The sequence below is a fragment of the Hetaerina americana genome, unplaced genomic scaffold (genome assembly GCF_022747635.1).
Source record: "Hetaerina americana unplaced genomic scaffold, ioHetAmer1.1.p SCAF_6, whole genome shotgun sequence".
NCBI lineage: Eukaryota > Metazoa > Arthropoda > Insecta > Odonata > Calopterygidae > Hetaerina > Hetaerina americana.
In genome coordinates, this window is record NW_027287205.1 from 51263367 (window position 1) to 51275234 (window position 11868).

The window sequence follows — 11868 nt, forward strand, 5'->3', positions numbered from 1 at the left end:
AGCGCTTGTGTGTGTGCATTGTTTGCATGTGGCGGTATGTTGTTGATGCTGACATTCATATGAAGAATGTTGCCCTGATATTTTTAAATCTCTGCATATTTACTTGTCTTGCATGCTGCTTTTGCCACTAGCCGCCTAACTTTCATGTCCTTCGACAAATAAGGAATGCTCCTCCATCGCATGTCGGGAAAACTAAATCGGACAAGGTTGGTGACTTTTTGGAATTCTTCCCTTTAACTAGCTGATCTTGCCAAATCTATCATTTTTGTTTTGATTAATTTAGATGTGTATTTAAAGTATTTAAGTATTATGTTGCATTATTATTATGTTATTATTGTGAAGAGAATTATGAAATGTATCTTGTTAAAAAACTTATTTCTAGTATTGTTCTCTCTCTCAGTATTCTATTAAGTGTACTGTTATTATTTCAATCCATTAAGAGCAGTGAATACGGATGATTGATCCTGGTAATTATTGTCATATAGTCATCTATAAGTGTGTCCTTGTTCATGCTATTAATATAAATGACTGTAGAAGTTAAGTGAACCTTTGTTAATCTGTCCTTAAAATAAATGTTTATGGACGTTTGTTTTTGAGCTTTTTGTTGTTATCTGAGTCACATTAATACACTTCTGTTGAAATTTGTGTTAAGCTTGGCTTCATAAGGGATAAGTTCATTATATTTATGGTAATTGTGCTACTAATGACAATTAGTAATTAAATAAATGATTTGTAGGTAAATGTTGTCCCAGTTTGGTAAATTTAAACATATCCTTATCCTTAATTTTTCAGTCCACTCCTGTTGGCTCTTTACAAACAACTCATGAGATAGTCATGTCACCCAACAGAGACAGACATCCAACAGCCGCCAAGGTATTTCAGTGAAATATTATAAATGCATTGTTCATTTCATGTGAGAACAATCTTTATTTTTAAGTGTTGCTTTAATTTTTGGTTCTTGAGCAGAAAATATTAGTATTAAAGTTTGGCATAAATTCTTTCAGGGTCTGATAGTGCTTTGAAATTCATGACTCATCCAGTTTTTCCTTTCTTGAATATTGATTTTTTTATCATAAGCTCATGCTATGACTGAGTGAAGTTTATTACCTGGTAATTTTTTGGGTTATGTAGTTTTTTTATTGCATTAGTTCTATAAAAGGTTTTCGAATCAAAATGTTAAAAGGTCAGATTTTGTGCTAATTATTCTTTAATTTCCCAAAATGTTAATGATTCTACCAGTTATTGTATATATGGATCCATTTTGACATTCACAAAACTTGCATCTAAAACATTCTTATTGTTTGAAATAACCTCTTTTCCTATCATCATGACAGTAGTCATTGAAGTAGAAGCTCAATTTTCTTATTTCAGAAATCTTAGATGTGGAAAATTAAGTTAAGGCAATATTATCATGTTGAAGATAAAAGTTAAAGCTATTGCCTACAAAATTGAAGAAATCCCTTCTAGAGTGGTACTTGAAGTTCAGTTGGCAAGAAATGCTTGTTATTCTTGTGTGTGGTGCTATTTCATCTAATTGAATGTTTTATTTTATTTCAAATTTAATTTTAAATTTGCTATTGATGCCCTCAAAATCTGTAAGTGATCATTTCCTCTGAATTTATATTTGTATATCTCTGCTATTAAGCAGGTTCAGTGAGTAATAGAGTTGAGAAGGTTCATGTAAAATTAAAGATGTTATAAATATGAATGTTGTAATTTTATTCTGAATTTAACAAGATTGATTCATTTTAAGACTAAAAGATTTTATTTTTCTTGGAATAATGTAATGTAATGTGAAAAATATGATCAAGCTTATGTAACTTTATTAATTGAACCTACACCACTTTTCCATGATTAAGAACAAAAATAATAATGGAAAATTTGTTTATATGGTCATTTAATCGAATGATCTGCTAAGATTAACAGTGGTATTACTTTCTATCGAGCTGGTGTAACTATTTTGATTGCACAGTATTTAATTCACAGTTCATGAAAATGGATTCAATAAATATTTCTCGGACAATAAAACTTGAAAGTTGTCATTTTTATAATGAAGCTGCCAATACATTTGAGTGTTATTAATATCTCAGTCTCAAGTGAGAATTTTTTTTGTTGGGGTGTGCTTTTGACTTGCTTTGATATTCAAATTCAAATAGATGTAATGTTTTTATTATTTTGCAGCAACCTGGTGGTGTTGTGGGCAAATCATGGCCTGAGATGAAGCAGCCTACCAATGCAATTGGGAACTTGACTCCTGCAGATAGACATGGATCAGTTCAGGTGAGTTATTTTATCAGCTTCAGTCTAACTTCATCGCTAACCTCACTTCATAAAAGAAAGCTAAAGATTATCCTGGAGTGTAAAACATACATTTGTGTGAATTTTTGGGGCATAAGTTTTGATATATATAATTGTGTTCTGTAATGTTTATGTATTTGTATGTGTGTTCATGATAATATCTATGACATGACCCTATGTTATGAAATTATTATTACTATGTAGTTAATGGTTATATTTTGTGAGTGAGGCTGTATCCTTTTACTGAGAAAATGTAGCTACAATAATCTCTTAATTATTACTGATTGCCACCTGCCAGTTCCTTAAATGCACCTCAATGTAATGGTTTTCACAGTAAATATCATATTTCTTATTTTATCCTCTTCCTGTTAATGTTCACATCTCTCTGATTTAATTGTAATTCTTTTTCCTCAGTTCATTCATCACTAGTTTAAAATTAATTTCCCCAGTATTTTACGCTTATTGCACTTATAAGTTGGAAAATAAGATTTGCATTTAATGCTGCCAGATGGAGAATTTAATCACGTTTCCTTTGAGAGGAAACTTTTAATGGATGACTTATTAAATTTTTGGATGCGAGATATGACCTTTAGTAATTGGAAATTGTACATGTCTGAATAATGGATGATAGAAAATAAATTTATTTTGATGTTTTTGCTTTCTTATAGTTTTTTTAGAGTATGATTAACTGTATTTTTGCTTATTTTTTACTAAAGTTTATTATTTTAATTATAGGTTGTGAGCTCTACCAATGGTGAGCTTGCCAATGATGACCCAACAGCTGGACATTCTAACACTCCAATTACTGCTCAGCAGGAAGTTGAAATTGTGGATGAAACTAAGTAAGCATTCCTTTATTACCAAAAAGATATACCTCACCAATGCTGTAACTGTACATAAATTCATTATTATTTTCTAATTTTCCTAGCTAAAAAATTAACGGCCATAACATTAGAAAACATGAGACTATTTAAACCACTTCAAAACTAAACTAATGTATATTGTAGTCTTTAAGACATGAAATCAAATTAACAAATTTCCAAAATTACTGGAATCTTAATACTACCTGCCACAAGATCCTCTAAATGTTTTGAAAAGTAAATGTGTTTGGAATTTGAAAATTGGTAGCAGCAATATTAAAGCATTGTGACGACATTAAACTATTTGAATATTCTGTGAAGCTTAAATTAGGTAATTGATAAATATTTTTCTTCTTTTAATGCATGTTGTGTGTGGTTCTCAATATAGTAGAATCTTAATATAATGAGTGTGTATTATATTCTAAAAAACTCATTTTAGTGCACTTAATATCACTGATGATGATTCTAATCAATTTTTAGCTGACTTTCAGATTAGTACAGCCATTGCTTTTGGTGTGTAATGCGACTAATGTAAGCATTTCAAAGGGGGACACTATTAATAGTGTTTTCTTGTTCATTTGAATACAGTTATGTGATTCAAATGCAGAAATTTCAAAGTGTAAAAATGATAAACCTTGATTGGACTGGTAAATGATTTTTACTCTTTAAAATTTTGGCATTTTAATGCATATTAGTGGATGACTCCATTAAAAGTTACTGTCGTGGCATGTTTTGCATTCATATAATTATTATTTTTATTACACGGGTAGGAATATTTTAATAATGTGAGTAATTTTTAGCTGGCTATCTCAGTAATGATGGTAATTTCATGTAGAAACATTATATTTTCTATTTGAACTGAATACTGTAAAGCACAAGAATTAGAATGTAAATGCTTCATGATGTTTATGCTGGAAATGCTAGAAGTGCCGATATTGATATTTTTATTTCATAAAAGTACCTTAAATGGTTACAATTTATGGTTCAGATGTATCTTTCAAAATTTACAAACATTTTGGTAGCTATGAAAAACTTTCATCCAACTATAGAGCTAAGGAATATATGTTAGCAAAATAGAAGCATATGTTCATAATGTATTGATTGATATTTTGTAAATGTTAGCATCTAATGCAAAGCCTTTGTATTCTAAAATGTTGCCATGTGCTGACTGGTGATAGCAAAAGATAAGGGGGCACAAAGAAAAAACTAAAACATTTATTTCATCTGGTTATTAACTCTTATTTTATCTAAAATGCTCATTTTACACCTGAAGGTGGATAGTAGAATTTTATTTTCTGAACAATGCAATAATCTTCTACATCTAAGTCCAAGTCGATGAGTCACCATTTTATTCTTTCTTAGATCACTGTGGATGGTAAATCTTGACCTTTTTCCTGCTGAATTACTTTGCAGGCAAATCTTAAGGCAGTAAACTGCACCTTGAGCATTTAATATTTGTAGTGATAAATTTATTTGGGTCTTTTGGCTACTAAACTCATTTAGTGCTACTTGTTCTTCCATGATTCTCGTTTCAGTATTCATTTGCCATCCTCTCCATCATCTAATTGGTGATTTTAAGTACCAATTTTGCTATAGGCAAAATAAAACTTATCATTCCATAGTCCTTGCACCTTTTTTAGGATGGGAACTAACACTAATCTGATTAAATCTTCTATCTAACTTCATCCTTCATAAATACTACAAATTACTCCATAAAAACACTTTCTTCCACATAATCCTAAACTGATAAGTCGTTTTATTCCCACCTCCAAGTTTTATTTCCTTTAAGTCTTTTTCTATTTTGAAATCATTATGCCTGAACCTATGCTGGCTGTGTTGCATTCTCTGTTTACTCTTGCTGACTTAGTGTTCAATTATATCTCCTCTGTATTCTTTCATCTCTCTTTGAGTGCTTCCTGGATTGATTTATGCTTCTCTTTTAAGACTTTGATTACCTGTTTTATAACTCCATAGTTTCGTTCACTTTTGACAGTTTTAACATTGATACTCAGTGTATTGCTGAATTTGGTTTTACTGATAAAATGATTAGTAAGGCATGTTTTCATCAGTGGATTAGCTGCTGGCAGTTAGGTAATCTTAATTGTATAGTATAATAGGTGTTTGTGTTCCTGGCCTGGTTTTTTTAAAAGTAATTTGAAATAATTGTTTAATTCCCTTTGTTTAGCATATTTTTTCACTTGACTATCAATTTATATTTATTTGAAAATATTGAAACAAAAAGGCATTGGAAATGAAACAGACACTTGAAATTTTATGAAAAGTTGAACACAATTGATAAGGAATCTCCAATAGATAACTCTCAGCTGTAATTTTAGCATTGCATTGCTATTTTTCTCATGCTTAGAAAGCCTAAAGTTTTGTGTCCTAATTTTGACTTCTTTGTTATGGAAATTTGTGAACTTATTACATGTCTTAAAAAAAATTTACTGAGTTTAGTTTTCAAGTATTCTGAATAGCCTTTTTTCTGTTCTTAACAGTTTTGACTGTGAACAGTGTGCAGGGAGATGAATTCCTTGTGTTGATTTAATTGTGCATTTCCATATCTTCACAGTATGGTTTGGAGTGTAATGTAAGGTTAAGAGTTATTCACATGATGTCTGCGTTAAGCGAACCAACTTTCTACAATATTAGTGGTATTATAATATTGTAGTAGTATTATAATATGTAATGTTGTAGTGGGATTTCTTGCAAACAATCTTCATACTGTAAGTGGATGACATCCAGGTTTTCCAGACGGCATGGTGTAACATGAAAAGATTTGTGATAGATTTCCGTGCGACGGTGTGGGACAAGAAGTTTATTATTACCCCTAGTATTTCTGTTGTGGATTGAGCGGATGAAGAGGAAATTTTTGTATAGATATTTAGGTGTGTGGCTTGAAAGTATTCTGTAGAAAATTGAAAGAATATGTAAATGCCTGAGGCCTTCTAGCTTTAACCAGGATATTCTAGTAAATGAATCAGAAATATGATTGTATTTTCTAAGATCACATATGAACCACACACAGGAATTATGGGTCCTCTGGAGCTTGATTTTCAGTTTGCCTGAAAGGTCTTGGTGTACTACATCACAGTAATCAAAGTGGGGTTTGAGAAAAGAGGACACAAAAAGCATCTTTTAGGAAGGGGGAGCAATGTGCTTTAACCTTTTCAGTGAATGCAAGGATGAGTTTATTTTTCTGCGGATAGCAATTGCATGATCAGTTCAGGATAACGTTTCATTAATGGTTACGCCTAAATTATTTACTGTCCTTAGGTATGGTGTGATAGATCCTTGCAATGTTAGTGGTGGTAGTTTATCAATACATTTTTTACTCCCCATAGTGACAAAGCAGCAAGATCTGAATTAATTTCGTTAATAATTATAGGTAGGTCTTGAAGGCGAGAATGGTGATATATTTGTAAATCATCGGCATAAAGGTGATGATTGCAATTTGAAATGCCTTTAATAATATCGTTTATAAACAGAAAAAAAAGCAAGGGTCCAAGAATGGTTCCTTGTGGAAGATCTATCCTTCCTAGTTGATAGTATCCAATGATTAAATCAGGATGGTCTCAATTGGGCGACATTCCTGAAGAAGTTTAGGAAAAAGTCTGGGAATCTAAATATCTTCCTCAAAGTTGTTTATCAATAAATATCCAATTAAATGTAGGGTAAAATAGTATGCTGGAGCTTAATAACTTACATCAGATCTTGTGTTCATGAAATGAGTATGATTTTCCATTTTTTTTTAAGGTTGACACGTGAAAGTAACCAGATGTTTGCCATTTCAAATAAGTGTTTCTTTGTCATAAGTTTAAACTTTTTAGTAACCCTCCTTTGTTAATTTCTTACCTGGAGTTCTGGCCAAGGCTACTACTCAGGAGAAACCATAAAGTTTTTCTGGTGTAATATGCCCAGGAAATTGTTATTTTTGGTATGCAAATCTTAGAGAAATTGGCAAATTAAAAAATTTCAGTTTATTTGGCCATCCTGATTAATGAACGTATGGAATATGTGTATTATTAATTTTTTACCGAATGTCTTTATGAAGGGAAAATAGTAAATGTGCAATTATTTGTTAGATATCTCAAATTATATCCTTTCATGCTAATTGGATACAGTCAAAATTAACTAGGTATAATTGCTAAATTTTGAATGATAAATTTTTGTTTCCACTTCTAAACAATTTTGAAAGTTCCATTTTAATTCTATGGTTTGATTAATCATCTCGCCAAATGAAAGTAGGCTATTTGGTAAGAATTATTTTTTAGTAGAATTGTCCCACCTTTTCTGGGGTTGGAGACCAAATTCTATTCTCTTTTTTATCTCACTGTAGGGCCAGTGGGAGAATTTTAGAAAGGTAAGTCCAATCAGTATGTAATGCTAGCTTGCAATAAATGCTCTGAGAAATTGGAAATGACTATGTAATAAAATTTTTAGTGAATTGAGAATCAGACTTCAATTCTTTCATAAAAATGGGATAGTATGCTTAAGAGTGCCTACATCAGAATCTGAGCGATGTTTATCTAACAGATGTGGCCAGTTAAAATCCATGGACATAATTGTATTGCTTTGTGGTTAAATATCTGTTTTGTACATTAAACTAAATGTTAATGGGAATAATTTGCTAGCTTAGTAACCCCCTATTTTATTCCTTTGTTGTAGCATGTTAAACCCATGGCCTTTTTGTGAAAATTACATTTACTTCCTTCAAGTGAATTTACTAATTTTTATTCAGTTACAAATTATGAACCTTGTATTATGTTGCAGTGAATCAAATGGTTGTTTACATGTATGCTCTCTGCCATTAGGTGTTGCTGTTTCTTTAAACGGAAGAAGAAGAAGTCTGGTCGACAGAAGTGACTAGCAGTTGTGCAGTGTAGTCCTGAGCGGGAAGCTGTAACCCTCTTGCGCGCCTCGCAGTCCAACTCACATGACAGCATTCTCAACCCTCCACTGCCCCCAGCAGCCACGCATGCAGGAAGTCAGCCTACAGGTGACCCATCGGGAGTCTCAGGCCGTGCCCATGTACACCATCAAATTGCTCGACACCAGAGGTCCAATCCCCCATCTCCCCCACCACCTCGGGAATGCTCTACCCCTGGGGGTACATCACAGGGGAGGATGACGTGATGGACCTGTCTGATGTGACGTTTGCCCAATTACATTATACCCCCCACTCAACCATATGCTGTCAATTACCCGTCAGAGTCATTGCTGGGGCATTGACGTTTGTCACCTAGGAGATGTTCAACTAAAAACCTTATTCCATATATGTTAAAAGTAAATATATGACAAGACTATCAAACAAGGAAAACTAAAAAAATCAAATGTCTCCAATTCACAAGCATTGTCAAGGGGGAGAAAAATAAAAAAGTTATGCAAAGAAGTCATGCTTGCATGTAAATGAGAAGTGAGGAAAAGATGTATAAATTGTGTAATTAAGCTGAAGGATGTGCATGTCTTTTAATGTTCCTTTTATCAAAAATCAAGGAAAGGGAGAGAGGAGCTGGACAAATAAAAATGTTGATGTGTCTGAAAGAGATTTGTGTGAGCGTGTGTGGACCAATGTAAAAAAATTGAGAAAAATAGGCCAATGTGCATTGTGAAATTGGAATGTGTAAAGAAGGAATGAAGTTCATTTAGAGCGAGTTTTAGTGGGGGGGGGGTTTAGTTCAGGCAGGAATATTAATCTAAGAAAGTGGTTGGTTTCCTGAATGATTCAAGGAGTTGATGGTTTTGAGGTGGTGGTAAATTTCAAGTGTGCCAATTATATCAACTGAAAAGTGGGTGTAAATGCATCTCCCCCTGGGGGTGTGCTGAGGAACCTTATCATTTTTCTTCAGCCTCTTGAATGCCATTGATTGTTTGCCATCATTTGTGGTATTGGTTTTGAAGGATGTTTGTGGATGACTCCACCCTCTCAGTTTTTGTGTGAATGTGTTGTTTGCCAGCTAGGTGATTTTTATCTCCCATTAAAAAAAGTCCTGGCTAAGGAGAAGATGGTTGGCTATGTAAGAGGTGATTTGCAAGGGAGGGTTCTGCAGAAGACATTTCTGGCTGTTTACTTTTCTCTTGTTGCTCCAAGATGGATGGTGGGAAGGTTGTGACGTGTTCCAAATGATCTTAATCCATCCAACCATAACTGCTGTATTTAATGGTCAACAAGTGAGAAGACTGATCCAGAAGACTGACACGCAGATTCTACAGACCTCTCACCCCAATTGACTTGGTCAGTTGTAAAATGGTGGCTAATTATTATTATTATTATAACACATTTCTGTGATTATTGTCAACCCTCATCCTACAATCTGTGTTTATGTTGAGATATGACATTTCTTACCTTGCCTCCTCCACCTTTTTAGTTGAAAGGAAAATGTGTATTTCACTAGTTCATGATGTAAAAAGAAAAAGGGAATATAATGTGGGTAAAGCTGGCGTGGACCTTTTCTCCAAGAAGATGACAGGCCTTATTAACTCCTATACCTCTGGGGCATTGACGGAGCCAGTATGGAAAAGAGACAGTTGAACTTAATATTGAATGTGCTTTGTTTCTTGTGTGGGTTGAATTGAATCAATAAGCATAAGAGAGAATCAGGAGCATTTGTAGTTTTATAGGTTTTTTAATCAGAGACTGCTTGAAGGATTGAAAATGCTCCTCTGTTAATTGAGTTTATTAGCTGTTCAAAGGCAGATATGTTAAATTTATTTTGTGGTCTATCAAAATCTGGAACTTCCTGCTATGTGAATGTGCTACATTGCAAAGGATTGCACTTTTACCCTGTCCTCTCATTTTAAATGAAGTGGTCCAGGGTGGCGATCGAAAGATGGATGACTAGTAATGATGGCGGCTCTATTTCAGGTTTTAATATTTTTACAAAGCTGAGATGTGTGTACCTTTAAACACTATAAAGTATAGAGCACTGGAAAGCATACTATAAAACTTGGGTGTACTTCAGATTCATATCCGGTGGAATTTATATCATTTTGTTGGGGATTGGAAAATTTTTTTGTCAAACATCACTCCAAAAAATTAGTTGCATGCCATGAACTGGGTCTTTCTGTAACCACCATGCTGGTGTACTTTCACGTTTATTTTGCAGACAATTTTCAAATGTTAACTGAGATGCAGTTATTATGTTTTCAGGAATTTGCTTTGAATTGGTATCAATATGTAATGTAATGCAATATTATGATACTATCTTATTCTAGGAAGCAAGAGAAAAATCCCATGATATAATGTTCAACTTCATGATCGCCATCCTGATGTGTATTCATCTCAAAAGTCTGATTGCCTCAGTTGTGTTTTAAACTCTCTTTGTTTGTTGCTTCTGTCTTCTAGTGGCTGGAGCAAGGTTTTACAGATAATGCTAAGGTGGGTCACATGTAAACACAGAAGCTGGGATGTAGGTTTTTTCATGAGGGTTGTGCATTCATATATGTGTGAATGTGCGAGTATGTGAAGTCTGCATGTCTGTCGAGTTTGACTGAAATATATGAATATAATGTGTCCCTCATCCAATGTAATTGTTTTGTAATGGGTCTGCAGGAATGCCTCCATGCTCTTTATTCCTCACTAAAGTTTGAACTGGCACCTGGTCAGAATACTTGTATCATGTTGGGTATTGGGTGCACGTTGCCCAATTGGGAATTTTTTGCTTTTGTACCATGGAGGAGTAGCCATGCTTCTGTGAATTAATTTCAAACCTCCTTCCCTGAAATGTTCTATTTGCAACCATTCACAAGCCATTCCAGTGCCACTACTCCGTCTCTATTGAACCGAATTAGCTGCTCACTTTGACAGATGGACTTTGGTTAGACTTGAGGCAGGGTCAAGTGCCATTGACCTTGGCTACCCAGCATGTAAATTTAGGCTTTTAATTAGATTTATAGCTTGGAATTGGGGCTCTCAGCCTTATTTTTACATGTATGGAGGTTATCATCTGCCTTGGAATTTCCTTTTTTTAAATAAAAATGGATGCATGGTCAGTTGGTTTGGAAACTCCTTATGTATGCCTAAAGAAAATTTATCTTTAACATGCAGACAGTTGGTTATTAATCACTCATGTATGGTTAGAATTTGAGGTGACATCAGGCATAGCGGATCTCACTCCTGCATATTGTTAACTGGTATATTACCATGAAAAGTAAATCCTGGAAGGATGATACTTTATGGTCATTTGTGAATGTGAACTTTAAATAAAGCATTTGTTTTTTAATAATCCTTTGTGACATTCTGGTGGCCACTCATATATCTCACCAAACATATTTTTAAGTGTCTAAAATCCAGTGAGAATTTAAAGGTTTACCACTGTTTATTATGGGAGATCTTCGTTGGTAAAGATTTTACTATCTTAATTGTGAATTAAATAGGAGCTCTTAATCTAGTCGCTCCTTGATTTATCTTCCCTCCTGATTTGGGTTGATAACATCTTCAAGACTCCTTAGCCGCGTACTTAAATCCTTCTGGACCCTAGGCTCTATCAAATGACGAGCAAATAGGTTGAAGGTAGACTTTTGGGGCTGGGTGAGGTTTGAAGAGGATGGAATCACATTGACTGCTGAGTGTGTTTGGGATTGGCATTTCCTTTGTTGTACTTTGCATGGCAGAGACAGCGAATTCAGTGCCACTTGGTTGTGTGCTGTAATTTTATTTAAAAGATGTTGAATTGTGTACATAGTGAAGAATCTGTTGTTCTTTGGCATT

The 11868-nt window shown here is 33.8% G+C and overlaps 1 protein-coding gene across 4 annotated transcripts in view; it reads left to right on the top strand.

Annotated features, from left to right (window-relative positions):
* Positions 1-11383, top strand: part of gish (casein kinase I gish) — a 234307-nt gene extending 222924 nt beyond the window's left edge. The window contains exons 9-14 of one of the 4 annotated variants that reach the window (XM_071594304.1): positions 132-206; positions 793-873; positions 2182-2280; positions 3034-3140; positions 7498-7521; positions 7973-11383. In XM_071594304.1, coding sequence (XP_071450405.1) covers positions 132-206; positions 793-873; positions 2182-2280; positions 3034-3140; positions 7498-7521; positions 7973-8024 — 438 coding nt within the window. In that variant the 3' untranslated portion in view covers positions 8025-11383. The remainder of the gene's footprint in view (positions 1-131; positions 207-792; positions 874-2181; positions 2281-3033; positions 3141-7497; positions 7522-7972) is intronic. The other 3 variants (XM_071594305.1, XM_071594306.1, XM_071594307.1) reach the window with 3 other exon arrangements.
* The last annotated feature ends 485 nt before the right edge of the window (positions 11384-11868 follow it).